Here is a 23,795-nt window from a genome sequence, read left to right on the forward strand (position 1 = left end):
CTTTTTTTTTCAGCAGTACTAACACAAAATTACTTGGGGGCATTGCTGAGCGTCTCTGTAGCATCGCAGCTCAGTGAACAAAAATGTTGCTTTTAATTTGATACGAGAGGGTGTCCCTCTGTCACCCCAAACAGGGGCCAGGGGAATGCAACTCTGTTCATTTTTTTTGTTTGTTTTTTGCGATACTGGGACCAAGTCTTTAAGTCATAAAATGGCAGCTGCAACTTTCTCTGTATATTGTGGCCAGCCAATCAGATCACATATTTTGAGGTTGTGGTACTCTGCGGTAATACCGCAGTGGGAATGCATCACTGTACATACATCAATTTTAAACCTTAATTTCTCAAAAACTACAACAGATTTACCCCAAATAACAAAAAGCATGCTTTCTGGGTAACAATCTGCCCCCCCCCCCCCCCTCCCTGTTCTTGGCACCCGTTTCATAGACCAATCGGAAACTTTCCAGGAAGGAGCTGAATTGCCTTAACCTTTTTTGTGTGGAAAGTTTTGTGAAAAGTCATTAAACGGCGCCAAAGTTATTAGCAAGCCAAGAAGTCAATTTCAAATGGAAACCCGGACCTAATCATAATGTCTCGGTCACTCAAACTCCAACTTACCCAATAGATGACGAGCCATTAAACAACTATATATCTGAAAGAGCCTATTAGTTATAGATTCCTTACCTTAGAATGACCCTCAGGCGTACGACTGGATCAGAGAATTTTTCTTCAGCAGTAGCCCTGCGCGTCGGTAGGTGGCATCGGTCGACTCTGCGTTCGTTGTTGGTGTTGTGATGGTCGGAATAACGTCACGGTACCTACTTAGACCCCGCCCCTGCGCGCTGATGTCAGTTCTTTCTTTTTCTGCTCCAGACAGTGCAGATCCGGAGGGAGCGGTACCCTTAGTCATTGTTTGACTAGTGTTTTTTTTACTTTTTTCAACATCTTTTTCAAGTTGTTAGACTCCTGGTGCACGCAGTGAAGTCACTTCGGCAGACCGGCTTCAAGCCATATGACTCTTGTCACAAGCTGATGTAAGTCTCGGATCCGCACCTTGTGTGCCTTTGGTGCCTGGAGCGCGATCACGACTCGAAGTTGTGCTCCGACTGTCAGGCCATGAACCCGAAGTCTTTTTGGGAGCGGTCCCGAAAGCTTCTGGAGGCCCAGCAGTCAGCTCCGCGCCGCTCAAGGTCCCGGTCGAGAGGGAGGTCGCGCAGTTACCACCATCACTTCTCATCGAAGTCTTCGTCTTTGGGTAAGTGGAAGCCCAAGAAGAAGGCGACGAAGCACAGTCGCTCTTCGCCTTCTCCCCATCCGTCAGCCAATGGAACGCGGAAAGTCGTTGTATGTTGTCTCCGCCTGCGGAGCCTACTTAGATAGCTCCGAGCTTCCCTCCTTTCCCGGGAGCCGGAGCATCCACAGCCCAGCTGCGAGCATTTTACAAAGCTCTCCATCCCATTTTTTGGCAGCCGACTCCGCCTGCGCACTTTCGGGCCCCGCAGACTTGACTGGGGGCTCTGGGCCTTGGACATTCCGGCCTCGGCACCACAGGGCTCCCATGGAGCCAGGCCTGGATCCGGATCTGTGCCGGTCGACCTCACAATACCTCCTCCGGCATCGATTCCTCTGACGCCTCCGCCACCTCCGACACCGGTTGTGTCCCCGGCCGGCGTCGACCCCTGCCTCGACTTGGACATGGAACCGGACCAGCGTCGACCCAAGCCGGTACCGGCGCGGATTGGTACTTTTGTACCACTGTTCTCCCCTGGCATTTCCTATCGCCCTGAGTGGCAGCCAGAGGAAGGTGAGGACTGGGAGGGATCTGTTGACCTTTTGGCTGACCAGCTGTAGGAGCAGGACTGGAGAGAGGAGTTGGGGAAAGCCAGTGGTCTGGATACCTCCCCAGACCTTGGCATGCTTTCTCCCCCTAGCGTGGCCACGGAGAAGGGAGCCTCCTTTGTTGTGGTGTTGCGTAGGGCAGCTGAGACCTTGAGCTTCCTATGGTGGCAGCCAGGACGAATCTCCTGACTGAGGTGCTTCAGCCAGCAGCGGCCTCTTCGGTACTCGCAGACCTTCTTCTAGGCACTTGGTCCAGGCCTAGCACAGGGGCTCTTGTGAATAAGATGATTGCCCAACGCCACCGCCCAGCCCCGGTCAACCCAATTTTCCTCTCCCAACACCCTACCCCTGAGAGCTTGGTGGTCCAAGCCCCAACATTCAAAGACTTGTTCCCTTCTGCTCCCCCAGATAGGAAATTCAAGAAGCTGGACCATCTTAGGAAGAAGCTGTTTTCTTCTACCAGCTTAGGATAGCGGTCTGTGAACACTGCATGTCTCTTGGGCCGTTACACCCACTCTGTGTGGGATACAGTTGTGCAGGTGCTCCCACAGTGTCCAGAGGAGAACCGGGTCACGCTCTTACGTGCAGAAAAGCTTGCCATCCGCTGTGGGCTGGACACCGCTGACTCGCTGGGTAGAACGATTTCTACATCAGTAGCCCTAAGACGCTACGTCTGGCTGAAATCAAATGGCTTTTCTGGGGATGTCCAATCGACTCTTTTGGACGTGCCCTTTGATGGCCGCAGTCTGTTTGGCGACAAGGCAGACCATGCGCTTGAGCGCTTCAAGGATTCTAGAGCTACGGCCAGATCCTTGGGCCTTGCTGTTACCACTCGTCCTGTGCAGTCTGCCTTTGGCGGCTACGGAAGGGGTGCCCCACCATGTTCCAACCAGAGCCGCAGGCTGGCGCAAGCTACTCAACCTCTGCAGAGAGGTGGGACCTAACGCCGTGTGTCTGGGGGCCAGTGGGCGGGCCAGTCCACCAAAGCCGCCTCCACAGAAGCCTCTAAGCCTTACTAGTCTGGCCTTTCAGGGCCACCAGTTGCTAGTGGGCTGCAGGATCCGCCATCACCTGCCCCACTGGCACAACATGACGTCGGACAGGTGGGTTTTGCAGATAGTCCGAAGGGGCTACTCCCTCCCCTTGGAGACTCCCCATCCCTCCATGCCACCAACACTCCATCGCATGTCGGTGGATCACTTGGGACTTCTCCGTCAGGAAGGTACGGCTCTCATGGCCAAGGGAGCTATCGAGTGAGTCCCTGTCCCAGAAGTAGGTCATGGTTGTTACTCCCATTACTTACTGGTGCCCAAGAAGGACAAAGGCCTGCGTACTATCTTGGATCTCGGTGACGTCAACCGCTTCCTCCGGCAGGAGAAGTTCAAAATGTTGACATTAGCTCGGGTCCTGTCTGCCCTTGACCATGAAGACTAGATGGTAGCGTTGCACTTGCAGGACACTTGCTTCCACATTCCCGTCCTGCCGGCCCATAGACGTTACATGCGGTTCACGGTAGGCCATGAGCATCTTCAGTTTAGCGTTCTCTGCTTTGGCCTTATCATCGCCCCTTGGGTGTTCACGAAAGTGATGGTGGTGGTCGCAGCTCATCTGCGCAGATCAGGGGTTCCAGTCTTCCCCTGTCCCCACAACTGTTGTTGAAGGCGGGTTCGCCCCAGGCTGTCGTCTCCCACCTCCAGACTACGGCAGATCTCCTGCATTCGCCGGGGTTCACTGTCAACGTGCCGAAGTCACACCTGATTCCCTCTTAGAAGCGCCTTTTCACCGGAGCAGTTTTGGATACAGCGCAGTTTTAGGCTTATCCTCCCGAGCAATGAGTCCAGGATATTCTGGCTATGATACCGATGTTTCAGCCTCTATCACTGATTTCAGTGAGATTGACCTTGAGGCTGCTGGGCCTCATGGCCTCCTGCATCCTGCTGGTGGAACATGCCAGGTGGCATATGCGGACTCTGCAGTGGGACCTGAAGTTCCAGTGGGCGCAGAATCAGGAGATCTGTCCGATGTCCAGATCTCGTAGGGCACTGCACACCAATTGCTGTGGTGGCTAACCAACCAGGATTGGGTAAACGGCAGATCCCACTCCCTTTCTTCACCAGAATTCATAGTGGTGATAGAGGCGTCACGCCTGGGATGGGTCGGCCACATGGGGGAGGCGGAGATCATAGGCCTCTAGTCTCCTGCGGAGTTCGGGATCCACATCAACCTGCTGGAGCTCCGGGCAATCGGTCTTAAACTGAAAGCATTCCTTCCTTCTGTGAAGGGAAGAGTAGTGCAGGTGTTCACAGACCACACCACCACTATGTGGTACTGCAACAAACAGGGCCAGGTGGGGTCATGCCTTTGGACATGGCTGGAACATCAGGGCATGTCTGTGGTGGTTCAACACCTGGCAGGCTCACTGAATGCCAGGGCAGACGAACTAAGCTTCCGGTGCATGATGGATTATGAATGGCGTCCCACTCGGAGGTGGTGCAAGGTCTCAGCAGTGGGGAGAGCCTTGGGTAGATCTGTTCGCCACCGAAGAGAACGCTCAATGTCAGCAGTTCTGCTTGTTGGAATTTCCAATGCGGCACTCGCTCGGCGACGCTTGGCACGAGTGGAGTTGCGGTCTTCTATATGCTTTTCCGCCAATACCACTTTTGCCCAGAGTGCTGAAGAAGATAAAGAGCGACCGGACCCAAGTCATTCTTGTGGCTCAGGATTGGGCCCGAAGGTCTCGTATCCCGAGTTCTTGAACCTGGCCATCAATCCTTCGATCAGACGACCTCTTCGGGAGGATCTGTCGGAGCAATAGGGGACGGTTCTCCACCCGAACCTGTCCAGCATCCACCTCCTTGCGTGGAGATTGAGCAGCGACAGTTGACTGCTTTTGACCTTCCTCTCGAAGTCTGTAATGTCATCTTGGCAGCCAGGCATCTCTCCATTAAAAAGGTATAGGCCTGTAGATGAAACAAATGTGTGGCATGGTGCACAGCAAATGATGTGGATCCCCTTTCTGCCCCTCTTTCAGAGGTTCTACTCTTCATTTTTTCTTTGGCCCAGCAGGGCTCAGCTCTGAGCACTCTTAAAGGCTATCTGTCGGCCATTTTGACCTTTCTTCACCTTCCTAATCAGCCTTCTCTTTATAGTCCCCTATTGTAAATAGATTTCTAAATGGCATTACTCACCTCTTTCCTCCTATTCCTTTCGCAATACCCCAGCGGGACTTGAATCTGGTCTTAACTTACCTTGTGTGCGCCTTTCGAGCCACTACATAATTGTCCTCTCAGACTCTTGACCTTAAAGACTGCTTTTCTGGTTGCCATCACCTCTGCTAGCAGGGTGAGTGAGCTTCAGGCTCTTTCTTCTAAACCTCCTTTCCTTGCTGTTCATCCGGACATGGTTGTCCTTCGATCTCGACCTTCGTTTCTTCCCAAAGCGGTTACCTCTTTCCACATAGGACAGACCATCGCTTTGCCCACCTTCTTCCCGCCCCCGCACACTTCCGAGGAGGAGGTGATACTCCACCTTCTGGATACAAAACGTGATTTATCCTTTTATTTGGATCGTACAAAACAATTCCGGGTGGACGATTAACTCTTTGTTGGCTATGTGGGCGCCAAGAGAGGTTGGGCAGTGCAATAACAGACCATCTCTCGAAGGGTCATCCTTTGCATTAAGACCTGCTACTCCTTGAAGAAAAAGGAGAAACTGGTAGGGTTGCGCGCCCATTCCACCAGGGCGACGGCAGCCACTACTGCTTTGGGATGAGGAGTCCCCCCTCAGTGACGTCTGCCAGGCAGCCACATGGGCATCACTGCACATGTTCACTAAGCATTACTGCCTGGATAGTCTGGTCCGGAGAGACGGCTTCTTTGGCCATTCAGTTCTCCAGGACTTTCTAGTGTGAACTTAGTTCGCAGACCCACCTCCGGGGTTGGTAGTGCTAGGGTACCTATTCTAAGGTAAGGAATCTATAACTAATAATCTTTCAGATGAACAAGTTACTTACCTTCGTTAACGACATATCTGTAAGAGACATATATTAGTTATAGATTCCCTACCGCCGCACCCATTCTCCCTGTTCTGCGAACTGACTTCTAGGGATAGGGACTCCATTCTTGGGCCCTAGTTTTGTGCACCAGTGGTCAGTGTCTTGCATGGCTCTGCGCTTCTGGCGTGGATTGTCGTGTAAAGAACTGACATCAGCGCGCAGGGGCTGCGTCTAAGTAGATACCGCAACGTCATTCCGGCGATCACGGCGCCAACGACGAATGCGGAGTCGACCAACGCCACCTACCGACTCGCAGGGGTACTGCTGAAGAAAAATTCTCCGGTTCCAGTCTAACGCCTGGGGGTAATTTAAAGGTAAGGAATCTATAACTAATGTATGTCTCTTACAGATATATTGTTACCGAAGGTAATTAACTTGTTCATCCAGTGTAATGCGAAAGCTACCACACAAATGCAGGGATAAATCATAACAAAGTCACCAGTAGCCGTGTGGTGTGTAAAAAGTTTTTTTAAATATTTTAATTAGCTATATCCCAGATTAATCATGGGGAGATTCCATGAAAGGAATTGCATTTCATGTGCCATCACAATTATCTTGAATGCGCACAGTGGCAAAATGGGAATTGGTTAAATTTTTGTCACAATTCCCGCCTGAATTTCGATCCAAAGGCATGAACTCAGTGAGGGCAGTGTGCTGAGGAAATTATTTATGACTGCCTGATCACCTGTATCCCAGGTTTTTCCTGTGTATTACCAATGCCTAAAAAATTACTTGTTCACCGATTGCCCCCTGTTGGATTTCAAGAACCTTGGAGAGACATAGGGGTTAACATTTAACTTCCATGAGAAAATATTACACTTTAGCGTCATGCTTTTCATCTCATCGATTGTATATACTCTTAGCTAGAGGGCTTTTAGTCTATACTTTGTTTTAGTTTTAACTGTTGCATCTCATCCTGCGAGTGCCAGGCAGTCACATTTTTGTTAGTCATCCTTGTCGATGGGCTATGTTTGATTACAGTGACATGCTACCATGACTGGTACGTGCCAGCATTTTTGCCAAATTATCTTTGCTGACTCTTTTTTTTTTTTTTTCTTGTGTTGTGGTTGCATTAAGAACCAAAAAAGTTCTGCTTCAGGATGCCATCAATATGTCTTCCTTCAGGTGTTTTTAGGTCGAGCCTGGGCAGCTCATGCGCTGCTCTGCGAGGCATGCTGTGTTCAGGTAGGGCCTTGAAGCTCCGCCCACATTTTTCATTGGCTTGCGTCATTGTCAACTGTGGCTGTTCATTGGTCAATAGCCTTAGTAGTCCCTCCTTAGTACTGCCTTGTCTCATTTTGTAACCTCCCATGGCGATACCCCGTTATGGGTGTTGTTACTAGGTATGCTTTATTTACAGCCTCCGAGCACTATTTTCTCAAATAGCTTTGTCCTGCCTGCTGTTGCTCACAGGACACGTTCTCTCCTAATGCTTTTAAAAAAAATTTATAGCACTAACGCATTTGCAATGCAATAGTTCTCGCATTTGCGAGACTTTAAGCTATTGGCATTGTAAATGACAATGCCTTTTATCTGTTTTAAAAAACAACACATAAATAAAAGGCATTGCCATTTACAATGCTAATAACTTAAACTCTCGTAAATGTGAGACCTATCGCATTACAAATGCTTGTTGAAAGGTGCCACTGAATATTTGTGCTTCCTATTTCCAAGCTGGTAACAGGTTAGTCTCCAAATCAGGTGTTTGGTGCAGCCATACCCTCTTTTAGAAATGTAAGCTTGAAAATATTGCATATTATCCCTTCAAAGATCGAATGTTTCAAAAGATAGACTTAGCAATTTTTAAGGCAGCAGACATACTTTTTTTTGCCGAACATGGCCAAATTGCGTATTTTACTAATTGGTTCAGGAATATTTTCTATGGAGCAGGAACGGGATCGACGTACAAGATTCTTGTATAGGCAGAGACTTGCTGCTTAGTAAATTTGAGTAAACCGCAGAAATGTCTGTTGTACAGGAATCTGACCAGAAGCTCACACCTTAAATTCAGAAAGACTGTGTGCAGTTTGGTCCATTGATTTTGAAGCGAGCATCTTGTTTTTGCTAAAACTGAGCTTCTGTGTTTTCGCATTTAATCTTTTAAATTGAGGAATTTATTTACCTTTCTAAACTCTGAAACATTTAAAATATTTGCCTGGCCTTTTGCTGCCTCCTGGTTAGAGCCTTCTGCATGTTAAAGAAACTGTTTTCGTTTTACGATCCGCCATGACAGGCTCCATTTCAGTTGGGAAATTACTGGAATGTTGACAGCAGCAGCACAGGGTGACCGTGTGCACTCGGAGGTCTTGTAGCCGGGAGGGCTCACTCCAGTCTGAATGACTGATAGAGATATTGGGGTGTTTCATTCCAACCTGTGGAAGGTTTTTCTTGCTTGCAATGAAATTAGCTGTATTTCCGAGTATAAATATAGATATCTGGCGAGTATGGAATGAAATGCAGAAAACTACTCTCGAACTGTGCGTTTTCAGTGGAGCTACTTTTCTCTTCTTCGTTATTCTGCTTTGTACATCCCTCTTGTATATGAAGCGGATGTTGCAGGGCCTGTTGTGGCCAAGATGTAGGCCCAGTTCCAAGTGAGTGTTCCGCCAGTGTTAACGGCCTGCAGAATTCAGTACTGGGAAAGCCTACAACCGCTCCTCAATACTGTTCCAGACTCAACATCTTAAGCCAGACCACCAAAATGGTGAACACGTCCAAAAGGCAAAATTAAGCCATTCAATATTTTGTTAGCTCTTCCTGAAGAATGGTATCTTGCATTGCCTGTTTATCATGTCCATTTGGATGGAGAACAACCCGATGAGCAGCGGTGACATGTGACACTGCATTGGTACCAGTTAATCGTCATTGCACGAGCCAAGATTGAGTTGCGTTGAAGCCTCTAGTACTTGGGAGTCAGGAAACATTCCTAACCTGTGCCAGGTCGAGCTCAACTATTTTGTAGTGGGGAAGATTCCAAAAATGTAATTTCTTCATAGATTGTATCACATGATGCGGTGTTAACTCCCTGCTGCCTTTGAGCACTTCTCACTTCTCTACCCTTAATCTTGCTTGAATGTACGCCAGGCTAATTCATGTTTTCTTCCTATCTATGACTATGCCTCCTTTAGGAGCAGTGCGTTTGTGCTCCATAGCCTGGCTTAAGGGTCCCTCAGGAAGTTAGCCTGTTTCTCCTACAGTTTTGTAAGTCACCTTCAGGGTAGTCAGTTTGTGCTTCCAATCTTTGCTTATTGACCTCAGACTGGTGTGTCAACAAAGTCCATTTCGATGCAGGCTCCACCTTAGTAACTGCACTTAAAAGTTACATAATTGTTGGCAAAAGGGCACCCATAAATGACAACAGGCAGAACTTTGCTATCACGGTCTATCCTTTCATAGCAATGGCGTCTGTATTCCAGTGCCTAGTTGCATTGAATGCAAAGACAGGCACTTTAGCCTAGACAACTGACGGGAGCAGTGTGCATTAAGAACATCATGACTTTAGATATCAGGATGATGTAGAAAAGGAACTATTCAATAGCGGTACTTTGTTTAACAAATATCAACGTCCGGGAGTCTGTGTAACCTATAACAGAATTATATAGATTTTAGTGCCTGCAAGAGGGGTTGCTGAACTGAGTGGATCGGTCTCTTTCGGAGGTCTGATGAAGAGCACACCCAGGAGTGCTGAAATGGTCTCTTAGAGCCATACTATACGTTCCCTGTTCTTACAAAACAAAACTACCCAATCCAATGCCTCTCTTATCGAAGGTCTCCACTTGGCATCTCCTCGCCAGCGGATGCAGTGTGCGCCCTGCTCACAAAGAGAAAATATGCCAGTCAGGCAAATACTGCATGGTTCCTGTTAACCTGCTCACATCTTTCTACCCTCCATATTGTTCCTTTCCCAACCCCTGTGATCAGTTTTTACTGTTCTTACCATTTGCAGTCATCTCATAAAGATGAAAAGCTGAGCCATTCCACATAGGGATTCGAACAGGTAGCATCCTGATAGCGCAGTTCCTTACAGAGGCGGTAATAGCAGCCTAAGCTCCCTTATGAGGACAAACGCCATATGTAGACCAGCTGATCATTCATTCTTTACTTACCTTGCCCGTATAAAGTGTTTCTGGTCATTTGCATGCTGGTCAGCGGCTTCAGGGAACCACAAATCCAAACCAACCCACAACCTGGTACAAAAAATGTCATTGTAGGGATTCCCTTTTGGCAGTGCTGCATTCATAAAATGGCATTTCGTGGTCTTATGTGGTAAGGCGAATGCTTTATAAACAATTTTCGGTCGGCACACTGTGGAATTAACTGCCTGAATACCTTGCTGCTCTCCGTCAGGCAGAACTTGCTTTCAGGCGCAATATTAAGAAAGTATTCTGATTTATTGGAAGCTTGGGCGGGCAACCGTGATGTTACTGCTCTCTATGCAACACCGATGCATTATTCAGTGCTGCGCACATTTCAGTTTATAGGCAAATCACAGCCAGTATTGGTGCCACTTTCCACAAGTCTGGCTCTCTTTGGCATCTACTATTGACGTTGACTTCCTGCATCTTTCTGATAATGGTCATTGACTGCAATGGTAGATTGGGTACCTACTACGGACATTTTGAATTAACTGATGGCATGTTTGGCTAAAACGCCATCTAAGCTAGAAATGCCCAGGCCTCCTCTGGCAGGTGGAAGGGCCGCAAATAAACACGGCCCTTCCACGTGAGATGTGGCGCCAAAAGGCTTAAGAGGTGTGTTGGAAAGGCAGAAGTGGAAGACATACGACAAAGCGTGCCTCGTTGGGCTAGGACAATAATGAATCAATCAAGCCAAACTGACTTCCCTTCAAACCACATACTCTGGAAAGACCATAACCAACAGTAGACTTCGCTAGTAAACAACTGCCAGCGATAGTGATCAGACATATAGATATAAAATGTTGTGAACCAAGTAAACCGACAGACATCACTTTTTTTAAATTTAAGAAATCATATTGTAGTGGCAACCAACAAGACATCCTCTTCCCACTGATTTGAAACCTCTATTCGAGGAGTTGCATCATTAGGTCGAGCTCTCTGCCCATATTTGTCATTGGCTTGTGTCATTGTCCTCCTTAAATGCTGGCTTCGGATTTGTTATTAGGCTCGTTAGTTCCTCCTTAGTACCGCCGTGTTTCATTTGTAACCTCCCATGAGGACTGGCCGTTTTACTTCGGTTGTTACACAGTACGTCTTCTTTAGTCTGTAAGCACTATTTTCTTTAATGAGTTTGTTACTGCAGGAGGGTTTCTCGTGCGCAGGTGTGACCACTGGCTTGTTTATTTAACTCGTAGCAAACGGTGAGCTCTTCAGGGGCCAGGGGAGACAGAAGGGGGCAACTCAGTGATGCCTTAAAGCATTTAGAATGCAGTAGGTCTCGCATTTGCGAGAGTTTAAGCTATTGGCATTGTAAGTGACAATGCCATTTATTTGTTTCAAAAAACAAAACAAAAATAAAAGGCATTGTCATTTGCAATGCCAATAGCTCAAACTTGCGTAAATGCGAGACCTACTGCATTGCAGATGCTTGTTTTTTTTTACTAGCGTTGCCTTCGTTCAGGAAAGCGCCATTGGTGATGGCAGGAACACAGTTTAAAAAGTCTCAAACATTCTTATTACCCACTGCATGGGTTGCTGCTCAGAAAGGTGAATTAATCCACTCTTAAGGAGATTTATTATTTACGACTCTTAGCCATCTGCGTATTTGAGGGCATCTTGTTGGTACAGCAGTTACTATCTTGTAAAGTGACAAATTATTTATGTTCATGTGACCAAGTGTTGGCCCCCCGGCAGCCATTGGAACTTCAGGCAAATGCCTGCATAGGGTAAGCGAACAATATGGTATAGTAAAACACCACAGATGTGGTACAATAATGGATCCGGAGGCCTGTAACTAAATAGTTTTTGTGGATGAGGGGAGGAAAGCAGGTGAATGAAGATGTATGAGACCCTTCCTCCCACTTTACATGCCGGAGCTTCTCAAGCCTACCTCCTTCTCTGTAGTTTTATTAAATGCCATTAGGGTGATTGCAGCAATTGTCCCAGTAATGTTTACTGTTAAAATTCAATAGGATTGAAACTTTTAGAGTGTCAGAGTAATTTAATAAAATGGCACTGAGCGTTGATGTCACACACAGTGCTCCTGAATGCTCATTAAGCAGGAAAACTTCGGCAGAAGGGGTCAGATAACGTCCCAGTGCACAGACATGCATGGCCGCATGGTAAAGCAGGCCCTGCCCAATGAAGACACCGATAAAGATTGTTGGTACTTGAAAACTTGGAGTAAAAGTTAAAGTAGGAAAGTCTCCTCTTTCTCTGTTCCAGATTGTCGGCACCAATGAGTAGATATTCGTGCTACAGACTTAGCTGTGTCTCTAATCTGTAGGCAGCCTGGCATCGGAGGCGGCCTTGTGATGCTATGGCTACTCTTGGACAATTGTGCAATGAAAGGAGAAGTGGGAAGAACTCGAGAAGCAAAACTATGATTTGGGGGACAAAACAAAGTGTTGTCGATTGCAAATCAAGATCTGGGGTGAGAAAATTGACATCTCTGAAAACACAAGCAGTTTCAATGATACCAGTACAGCAGAAACTTACCATCTCTGATACAGTCAGACGGCTGCTAGGTAGTACACATTTAACACAAGTACCGGCTTTATGCACCATTTTGTTTCTGACAGATTGAAAGAGGCTACACTCATGCGGGGGTTTAACTCTCATAAATTTATAGTTTTTGGACAGAGGAAAGCACAAATGTATATTTAACTGTAGATGTTACTCATACGGAGCAAATGAGATAATTTTTTCCAGACAGTTAGATAGAACTTTTGACTTTTTTTGTAATCAGTTTTCCTGACTTTTTATAGACCTGACGATTATGCAGGTTCAGCATTTTTTTGACAATTCTATGAAAAAACACAAACACTGCAAAATCCAGTCGAACCCCTGCAGTGCGTGGAAGATGCTTCTCATCTTGTGACATGGCTATGTGATGAATGAGGATTTATAGAGCGCTGCGGTGTCTTGGCGCTTTTGACAAGGTTAAGAGACTGAGCGATCGTGACCTGCCAACTTGTCTGCCCAGAGTCATGTAAGAACGAATGGCAGGGACCACGAGAACCAGTCTAATGTACAGAGGCCCTTGATTGTGGAGCACTCTGAGTGATACAGAGCATCTTAAAGATGCCATTTCTGTAGTGGAAACCAGTGTAGGGAGTGTAGGTGATGTTTAATGGACTTAAATGCTGGACTCACACCCTTGTCACCAGAAAGCTGGACAACCAAAACAGCCTATATGCAGGAATCACCAAGCAACTCACCAGAAGACTACAAACCGCCCAGTACTTGGCACCCAAACCAATCCGCCCACACACCACACCCAGAGAACTTCACAGGTTCCCAATACACAAACATGCATAGCTCAAACTTCTCAGATATTTAAAGCTCTACACAACACAAGCCCTGCCTACAGGAACAAATGCATCACTTTCCACCAACGCCCCAGACACATCTTCTCTGATGGTCTCATACTCACACGCATCCCACAAATATAGAGAAAACAGATCCAGAGGCCAGACCTTCTCATACATCCCTCTTAGCGTGTGGAGCAATTTTCCAATACATATCAGAACCTCCACTCTTCCTGAGTTCACCAAGAAGCATAAGACCAGGCTTTTCGAATAACCACTTCCCTAAGCCAGGCATGTGTGACCTAGGATACCCTCGAGGATGATAGTGTGCGCATTACAAATACATACAACATGAGTTTCTCAACTGCATTCTGAAATATCTGCCGCCTGTTGATCAGATTGTCAGGAAGACCCTGTAGTAGAGAGTTGGCATAATCGAGGAGAGGTGAAACGAGCCTGCATAACTTTTACAAGATGATAGTGGGAGAATATTTTTTTAGTACTCGGAGGACAAAGAAAAAAGTAGGCATGATTTAAGTGATGCGCACAGTGAAGGCAAGTTTGTTATCCAACAGCACAACCAAGTTTCTAGCAGAGCATACCCCTGTGAAAGACACCTCACCAAGTTTAGCAGGCTAGCACCTGCGTGACCAAAACACGGGTTGGTTGCCCAAAAATACCTCCGTATTCTCCCCGTTTAGCTTACGGCTGTTATTTGACATCCACTCTACCACTGTAGATGTACAGCTTGTTGAAGTTGATTTGAGTAGTGGTGGTCTTTCAAGATGGAGACATTAACGCGGGTACCATCTGCATAAGATGTGATGTTAAACACAAATTATCTGACTAGTTCCACTTGTAGAGCCACAAAAATGTTAGTGTAGCACCTTCTTAGTTTAAGTGCGGTTTCCTTCCAAAAACTCCATTTAAGATTGCCTTGGTAAAATAAGGCCTTAATGCTGAAAGAGCACTGCAGTACTTGCTTACTTTCATCAAATTAATCATGCCACCAAGACATAACTTCATGAAGTAAAATAGACATCTTACAAAATGACCAGCAGTGACCAAATGCACAGGTTTATGAGCAAAAAAGGTTTTATCTCATTCATAAGCTGTTCTCTGAAAATTCTGAGAGTCAGCTGCATTTAGTTTCTTGTACAAGTTATTTATATACAAAATAAATGCACGTTGCGTGCAGCTTTAACATTCCACCATGTGGTGCAAATTCAATAATTAAGTGAAATAGCTTACAAATAAATAAAATAAGATTAGGTTCTAGGGCATTTCTTCACTGTTGTGGACAGCTACACAGTGTAACATTCCATACTGCCTAAGAGTGCTTTGAAACAAAGTCCCTCTAATGTGCTTCGCAGTAATGAAACGCAGTCCGGTGAAATGCGTCATGCATAGAAAATGAGTTCCGGGATCTGGCCGCCTTGTACCCCCGTGCCATTGGTACTGTCGGAAGAGCACTGGAACTGGAATGTCACTTTCCCACACTGCACCTCCGTCATGCCCTCCTGCCCAAAATAGCTGAGTTCATTGCCATCCAAGATGGCGCTCACATTGTAGAACGTGTCCTGCTCCACCTGCACCGGGTGCTCGAACCAGACCGAGAACGTGTTACTCGAGCCATCCGAAATAAATTTGGTCAGGTTCTGTGCAAGTACGGCCCCTTGTCGCTTCAGTTCTATCTTCACACTATACTCCGCTTTACCACAGCTTGAGCCATATAGTCCAAGTCCTGCTATAAATATCCTTTTATCTACGGCAAATTGGATGCTGTCACATCGGCCTCGGTACCGCCATTGGTTACTGCGGTAGGCCGACGACTGAAATCTGTGACATCGCTGAGGCACCAGTCCTTTTCTTTTTATGAGCGGAAACTCCAGCTGGGGTTTGTTGGCGGCAGTGTACCACAAGAAGATGTTGTGTGTTTCTTCCAAGGTTAGGATATCCGATTGAGCTGCCCCATCAGCAAACTCCTCCAAGGTCATGGTTGGAATCCGTACCAAATACAAAGATTTCCCCAGTACGTTCCTCTTGTTCCTTGATGTAACTGGCAACCCTTGTCTCTTACATTCCGCATCCGCCCAGTTCAGGACGGCCTCAAAAACTACAACCTCTTTTGTGTTCAGTGTTTCCCGCGTAACTATGATCTCCAGGGTCTGTAGATCTATTTCACAAAAGCCTTCAGATTTTAGCGCCAGTTCTGCCTGCGCATCAATGACTTCCCAACACCGCTGAGTCAACTCCGGCTCCTCGAAAAGTCTGCTCTGGGACAGCAGCACACAAGCGTTCTTAGCCTCCAGACTAGTCTCCAGGAAGTTGACACACGCCTTGGCAAGGGCAGGCACGATATACTTCTTGGCTGCATACAGAGTTGCGAGCACAGTGTCTGCTTCCAGGTCAATCTCGTCGCTGTACATGTACCTAGGAAAGAAAAACACATCAATTAATTTTTTTTATACTGTCAATCCACCAGAAAGGTTTCTCTTTACATTGAAACAAACTGTGGCGACTAGGATCACAAATTTCAATTAACAAGCAATATATCCAGATAATCAATAAAAGCGCCTGGAACTAATGCATGCGATCGCTCGTTGACCATGTAGGTAGTAATGGTGGTTCCAGCTAGGTTAAGGGGTGCATAGAAGATGTAGAGAGGGAGGTATAAGTAGGGCCCAAAGTAGAGGAGAGAACACCGAGAATACTAGACCAAACTGCATTTGAGCTGAAAGGGACAGAATGATAAGGCAAGGTGAAAATTAAGACTTGTAATGTAGGTGGGGAAGTAAGGTGTGTGGACGAGGGAGGCACAAGGGGAAACCGGGGATGGTGGGATCCCAGATCCAAGTGCCTTCTGAATGCTTAAGTTTTTAGCAAATGGGGGGTGGGTGCCCAGGTTTGGGGTTGTAGATAGTGAGGTGGTGGTGGGAGACTAGAGCACGAAAAGATATGTGCACAGGGACTGTAGGAGGACAGTACAGAAGGAGATGGCAGGTTCCATCTCCAGATTGAGTATTTAAAGGGCAGCACTAGATAATTAGGAAGACTATTATTTGAACGTTATTAGACATATGATATGAGTATTATTGAGTTTGGACTATATTGTGTTTACTGAGATCATAGTCTTATTAAATTAAATGGTTTACTCAAAGCCTAATTTAGGCTGGGCTAGCCCACGGCCAATAGTCTTTTCACGCAACACAGATTTTTTCATATTTCCTAATTAGCCATCATGGGCTTTTGTTTAATAAAAAAAAAAACTTGCTGCAGGAGTAAACACGTGATCTGCTTGCATTTTTAAATGTCAAAGCCATTAGGGTAAGCTTGCATGGTTCACTGACTGTGAAACCATTTGAAACTATCAGAGCTGCAGGAGGGCTCGGTCTGCGCCATAAATACTGTATATAAAATAATGCATATTTCATGAGCTCTTCCTTCGTGCTCGCTGCAAGCCTAGAATGACCACTTACTTTAATAGAATTAGAAAGGCCGCAGGTTCGACGTCGGGTATGTGGATCTCGGACTTGACTTCCGCAAGATCACCATAAAACATAGCGTAGAAAACCGAGCTTCCAACCGCCAGCACATACTACAAAACACAAGTGACGATACAATTGATATTGGTCAATGGAATTTCAGTCTTAAAATCTACAGGCGCATATGTATTCACGAAAAATGTAATACAACGCTGCTTTAAACTGGTACTTGTTGTGGTACACTGCAAAACCAATGTGAAATCACACAAGTGCTAATACTGAACATATTACAAGTATCCCTGGCACTCAAGCTTCACAAACCTTGTGCGCAGGAACTTTCTTGGACGCCCCTGGGGGTCCCACGATAAAATGGACGTCGGCCATCAGTTCGTTGTTGAACATCAGTGCATTCCTAGAAGAGAACGAAATACTGTTAAATGTGTACTACAGTCGTGAACTCTAAAAAAAAAAAAAAAAAAAAATTAAAGTGATTTCTAGCCCAAGACCCTTTTCATCAGGTGAATAGTATCCGGTACTTAACAAGCAGTCCTCTTAAAAACGATTTCCCAGCAGTTGCCCAACACACAAACACAGGTTTCAGTCATCGCTGGGAGGAAACCAGGCAACTGTCCAAGGTGACCTCGTAATTTCTAAACTAAACCGTGCTCGCGACATACAGGCGCGTCCTCACGTGCAACTGGTGGACATGTTGTTAGCATCCAACAGCGCCTCCCAGAATCGTTAATCGGCGAATGCCCGGGCTCCATTGATACTGGAGCCTGGCACCGCCTGGGAGGAACGTGGGCACGCTTCTTTCTGGGTGTGTGCAGGCTCGCCCCTCGGAATCTATTCCCGGCTGCACACCAGCTATTCGTGCTGTGGGTGTGGTAGCGTGATGCAATCAGTTTGTCCATAACAAGGGCCGGCTACTCTCTAGCATGATGAGTAATGGAGGGCGTGGCTCGCTATTGGTTACATTTCGCAGACCAATCAGGAATGCAGTAGCAGTCCGGATCGGTATGTTTTTACAGACTGCTGTTAAGGTCTGCTGATGGCAGTGTATTTTCGTCTCATTTGTAGCGCTTTATAGCACTCTAGTCATATATAGCCCTTCAGTAAGGAGTTCAAATATTAGATCGGACAGAGGCAGGAATAAGTGGTGTACACTGCACCAATGTAGGTGATGGCTTAGACTTCTGAAACACCTGCAGAGGGGGAGCTGCCGGGCCGTTTGACATTGGGAAAAATGATTTGCAAGAACAGGCCTGGGGGGGCGCGCAAAGAACTTAGTGACATTTGAGTTACTCTGAAGCCCAAGCGTACTAGCATTGTACTGAAACACATTCTTCTATCTTATAGAATACAGTTCTTTCTGAACTATAAAAATCAAAGCCCGCCCATTGGAAACCAGAAAAGACCCTTCGTCTGATGGCCATGTTGCCTCTGAGTTCACATAATCAATACATGGAAAAACATAATTGGCGGGACGGGGGTGAAGGAGGTATTTGTGCAACAACGCCCGCCCGCCCGCCCGCCTCCCAGTCACTGACAGTCTGTCAACTAAAGGCCAACAAACTAAGCGCGACATGTGCCAGCAGCACACAGCGAATGGCATTTATTTCCAGCTCTTCATTACAATTGACATAAGTCAAATGAAGATTCCCATGTATGCACTCTCTAAAGAGTTTTTTCCCCCACGGTTCTAGTGTTGCTAAAGGATAGGAAAAGAAGACACTTGTTATAGTATACCAAATTCCCAAACCATACTGAAAGATCTAACATTGTATACGTTCGGGAGGACAAATCGTCGGTCAGCAGTGTTTGTTGCTGTGGTGTTTCCCAACAACGCCGTGTCAAAGTAACACGCAGGGCAGATGAGCACCAGGAATAAGCCTCACTGGGTAATGTGAACTTTTATTTGGGGAGAAAACCTATGAAGACCATACTGATACAGACTTATAAAGCAGGTTTGCAAGGGAGTCATCAAACTGGTTTCCGATGGAAAATCCACCAGTGGAGTGGGATGGGCAGTGTGGCGGATCACCAGTGTGGCGGATCACCAGTGTGCTCAGAAGGACTCTACTGTGACAGCGACCTCTGGAGGGCCAGAATCGCGATAGCCTACTGGTAAGGGGCGGCAGGGACCCCTGAGGGCAAAACAGGAAGCACCAGCCTACCTGGTATGGGCACAGCCGCTCACAAGGCTGGGCAGCTTCCTATCTGGCATGGACAGTAGGGTGGGAGAGGGGCAGGGCTGGCTGGAACCGATCGCTCCTAGCCAGCAGTTGAACTGCTCACTTGACACCGCAGTTTATGTCCAGTGCAAGTGGTCTGGGTAGGAGCATGGCACATCTGAAGAGTATGCTTGTGATAATGTATGGTTTATAGTGTCGGCTGTGTGTAACTGGCTTGTGTCCTACTCGAGTGTGGAAAAGTAGAAGTTAATGAGTTGGCGTTTAGCACTAGCGGAACTTGAATGTGGGGGGAGGGAGGGGTGATCAGGCTGATGTGCAACCTGTCATGGCGGGCCTGTATCTCTAATGCGTGTAAATCAGATGGTATACTTCGATGGGCGCCGTCATCTACTCTCCAGGTATTGTGTTACACGGGGAGTGACTACTAGTGTGGACACAACTATCTGCATGAACTTGGGACCCTGGTACTGGCCGCTATGTGGTAGGCCCATGGGCTTCGCACCAGTTTCTTATAGATGGAGTGAGTAAATCTGGGACAGGGCAGCCCAGCCATCTTGTTTTGTGGATGGCGAAAGTGCGTGGTGCCCTCACTAAAGCTAGTGGCCTGCGCAGCTCTCTGTTGTTGCTGCGGTAGGTGCTGTATGTAAGGGCTCTTGCATCTGCCGCTCCAGTGGGGGTGTGTGAAGCATTGGTGCTCCCGATCGGATGCACACACTGGGTGGTCCTTCATTGCCTCTAACTCTGGGGAGCGCTGGAAGCAACCAGCCCCCCACCCTAGTTCCACGTACTTTGGCCTTAAAACCTCTTATCTGATCAGATGTGTGTCTACCAAGATCTATCCTTGGGGAGGGGTGTTGGCACAGCCGACCCTAAAGTCTTCTGATGGGTTGGGTGGTCATTCTCATAAAGTAACAAAGGGTGAGAGCGCTCTGAACTTACCTCTCCCTCAGGGTGGGATGGAAACACTGCCAGGTGCCGCCTTCTGGGTGGTTGTTATTGAGGTTGCTCTCCGGGGGCTGCGGCGGGGCGGCCTGCTGCAGGTGCAGGCAGTTCTTCTTGCTGTTGGCAGTGTTGTTGCTGTTGTCTAGCAGGGTGTGTGTCGGGTACAGTTCTGCAGCCATCTTCCCGGGCACGGGCTCAGAGCATGCCGCGGCCTTGGCGCCGGCCCGAACGGTCCGCCGGGATTTTTTCAGGGTCTCTGGAAGCAGAAGGAGGAAAGTCAGACACTTCATGACCCGGCCATGGAGGCACCCAGGTGGCATCGGAGGAACGCGTTCCCAGAGTAGCAGCGGCCGGCTCTGCGGCGGTCCCTGCCCCGGGTTCAGCCCCGAGAAGCCGCGCTCCTTACCCAGGCCCCAGTACTCATTGATCAGGGGCCAGGAGTGGCCTCCGTGCCTGGCGCGTCTCCCCCACTGCTCCTGTGATGTGGGCGTGATGCCAGCGGGCACTGCTCCATCAGCAGGGCGGCGTTAAGAACCTCCTGCGGAATTAGTGGATGTCGAAAGGCTAATTACCGCTATAACGGACTGTTCCCAGCAGCCTTCGGTCCCCGGGACAAGTTCTTAGAGCCGCATCCTGCACCCCGCGACTCCTCCTCGGAAGGACTGCATTTGTTTTTAAACTTCCCGATGGGGGCCACTCCAGTGCAAGGTCCGCCTGCAGTGCCCCTCTTTCCTGCTCCAGCACATCCCTCTGAGGTACCCAATACCGAGAGCCAGAACGAACCCCCCCAAAATGTTTTTGCGTTTTAAAGTAAGCACCAGGTCCCTGTGTCCTCTCCTGTAGCACTGGACGATCCCCGTGCTCTGAAGCGCAGTCGCTTTGTTGTTGTGAGAAGTAGCCGTGATGGGAAGCCCTGAGCCAGGCTCTGGCGCCGCCTCTTCCCCGCCCCCTGTGTACGTGTGAGGAGTCAGACCCGCCCTGGCAATACAGCCCACCGGGAGGGGCGTGGCTCCGCCTCATTCGGTGCCTGCCTCCCCGGTACTGTGAACTCTGGAGCCCCTGAAGTGCCCTCCCACATCCACCGAGGTACTACGTGGTTAAGTGGCTGTGCGCAACGGCACCTCGTTTGCCCGGCTCCTCTGCTATGTCAACTTTGCAATCCCACCTCCTCCCTCTCTACCCCTCGGTACTACAACGTGCAGCTCCCCTGCTTCCCATTTCTACCTATATGCACTGTGAACAAACCACCCAACCTATCCCCCGTCATCTCTTGTGTGACCTCTCAAGTCCCCTCTCCCACGTCCCATAAATGTTCTGCTAATTACAGCAAGCCCAGTGCGTCCCCATAGTGCTGTGGCAGGCACCGAGGCAGGCACCGTGTGGTACCACCGTCCATCCCAGTGTGTGTGGTACACGCCCGGATACGGTTCGCTAAGCACTGCCTTAGCTATTTTTCACAGTTTTGTGCCCAGACACAGCTCCCCCTCCCAAGTATTACAGTTGACTGTGCGCCTGCCCGCACATTGATGGGCCCGTCTCGCTTTCTACCGTGTCTGGCTGCCACTGCTTTGGTATTGGTAGACTAACGCGGTGCACATTCGTTCACTCTTGCATCCTTACAGCTGCGCCCTGGGCGTTAACTTCTGCGTTCACTGTCCAGTGGATCGCTGTGTCTGGCCCTGCTTTTCCTTCCTCGCTCCCTCTTCATTCTCCTCTCATCTGTCACAATTCCAACTAATTACCTAGTAGCTTCTTCCCTCTATCTACACGTTCCCTTTCTCTCCATCCCCTCGCTTTAAGTAATCTTTCTTTCACTCTATACTTGCTCTGTCTGTACTTCCGCAGAGCGGACCGTCCCGTATGAAGAGAACGGACGAGGGTGGGGGAAACTCATGTGGAAACAATACGTCTTTCTTAGTCCCGTCAGGCTCCCTCCTCCTCAGTTTTCTCCTGCCAAGGGTTCAACGACTGCAACACAGTCCAACTAGATCGGCACAGAACTGTATGTACTCTGAATGGGGAAGCGCAGTGGGTTGCACCTTTCTGTGGGCGCAGGTGTTCGCTCCTCGCGGACCTGAATGCACAGCAGGACATAAGTACGGTACAACGTATGGGCTGCATCTCTGCTGCCTATAGCTCTCCCACTGCGTGGGAAATGTAAACACAGCAAAGACGCACAGCTACCCCTCCTCCACCCGCACACCTCCTTGAGCACGCTCATCCGGTGCATGGAGGATGGGTACGTTTAGACGAAAATCGAAGGTCCAACGGGAAGCCCTACCCGAGCAGCATCCGCCCCTTTGCCCCGCAGCTTGTGCATGAACCACGAGTGCGTTTTAGCACTGTAATTGGTCAGGGATGGGAACCACTGGGCTGTAATCGGGGACAGATTAACAGCCACTGCCTGGAAGGATACTCGTGCAGTCGGTGCAGCGAGCGGTGCGCCAGCCGCGCCGGCAGCGCTCAGGCTTGCAGGGTTTGTTGTCGTTGTGCCTACAGCTCGCCTTAACGTTCTGCCAGCTGAACAAGAGGACCCCATCCCAAGCCGCTCGCTACACGCCCCCGCCGCAGCGTCTATTATCTGTAGCGGTACCTACCGGACGCTACCGGGCCTTCTCCCAGGGGATCGCGGCCGCTGAAGTTTGCAGTGCAGAGTCGTCCTCCGTCCAGTGGGAAGCCATGATTGTGGAACTGGCACGGAGGGGGCGGGTCCTATGTACATATCCTGTTTCTGCTCTGCCTGTTATGCAGCTCATGGCCCGCAGAGGGCGCTGCCTCCCAATGGACCAGCGTCTGGAGCCGCAAAGCCTTTCTCCCCAGCTGCATCTGGCACGGAGCTTTGTTGCTGAGCGAAACGACGGGGAATGAAATTAGCTTTCCTGCTTAGAGGAACTACTGGGAAATATCCAAGCCTGCCTGCCCACAGCACGCGTCTGCGCAAACACCCTCTTTGTATTACTGCATGAGAACATAGAGCTGCAGAAAGGAACTAGGACACACAGACATCACCGCAGGGACTGCGTGTTAGGAAAAGGGTACTGTTATGAGTAAGGTTAGATCGTATCTTAAAAACCGAATCGGCCACAATTATTCTGTCTTTAAAAAAACAAGTAGGCCAAGACACCAACCACCTCTCCCAGCAAAGTGTGTGTCCCGCAGTCACTAGGCTCTCAATTTACGTCTTTTTGTGACCGTGTTTGGGCAGAGCGTGCGTAGGCTGTGTTGGAGGGTTAGAGGCCTTTGATGCGGGTTGGTCAAAGCTGAATCAAGCCACTTTCACGGAGTCCCGCCTTCTGACAGGCTACTCTTGCAGGGACTGGTCCAGCGATCCCCCTCCTCCATGATTAACGCGGCTCCAGGTTTCTCCACCTGAAAGGGCCACAAAAATATCTGAGCAAGACATGAAAGTGCATGGAAGTGGGCAAAAATCAACTAAGTAGTACCAGACATTTGAAGAGAATCAGAGCTGCACCCACTATACAAAAATGTCCCGGACATACCCACCAGACTGTTGACCAATTACATTAGTTTATGTTGTAGCCAAATATTAGATGAACATCTTATTAAACAACATTTTTACGTCTATTTATTTATGATTACGGAACTCCAAAGAGGTCCACATAAATCACGAAACCACCAACACATAAAAAAAGATTTTGTTTTGCATATAAAATAAATATAGAAGAATGTTCCTCCCCAACACGAGATCAGAGACTCCTAAATGGAATCAAACAATAAGAGTTTTCAGTTAAAAACATAGCAGCATATCATAAAGTACAAAGTATCCTTTGTGCCATTAGTACAAGAGTTTAAAAGGATCCCCTGCCCGCCAAG

At 48.2% G+C, this 23,795-nt stretch overlaps 2 protein-coding genes across 6 annotated transcripts in view; one reads left to right on the plus strand and one right to left on the minus strand.

Annotated features, from left to right (window-relative positions):
- Window positions 1-23,795, plus strand: part of BRF1 (BRF1 general transcription factor IIIB subunit) — a 1,136,639-nt gene that overhangs the window by 605,730 nt on the left and 507,114 nt on the right. The window lies entirely within an intron of this gene.
- On the minus strand, window positions 14,413-22,789 carry BTBD6 (BTB domain containing 6). Of its 4 annotated transcripts, none has more exons than XM_085626215.1 (5): window positions 22,559-22,789; window positions 19,959-20,217; window positions 17,146-17,236; window positions 16,819-16,937; window positions 14,413-15,772 (listed from the first exon to the last, which is right to left on the minus strand). In XM_085626215.1, the coding sequence occupies exons 2-5, from the start codon at window positions 20,138-20,140 to the stop codon at window positions 14,740-14,742; spliced, it is 1,425 nt and encodes a 474-aa protein (XP_085482341.1). In that variant the 5' UTR covers window positions 20,141-20,217; window positions 22,559-22,789; the 3' UTR covers window positions 14,413-14,739. The 4 variants fall into 4 exon arrangements, with proteins under 4 accessions (XP_085482341.1, XP_085482340.1, XP_085482342.1 ...); XM_085626214.1 differs by lacking the exon at window positions 22,559-22,789 and adding an exon at window positions 20,534-20,912; XM_085626216.1 differs by lacking the exon at window positions 19,959-20,217 and having other exon boundaries at window positions 22,559-22,678.

Source organism: Triturus cristatus, chromosome 9 (assembly GCF_964204655.1).
Source record: "Triturus cristatus chromosome 9, aTriCri1.1, whole genome shotgun sequence".
Lineage (NCBI taxonomy): Eukaryota > Metazoa > Chordata > Amphibia > Caudata > Salamandridae > Triturus > Triturus cristatus.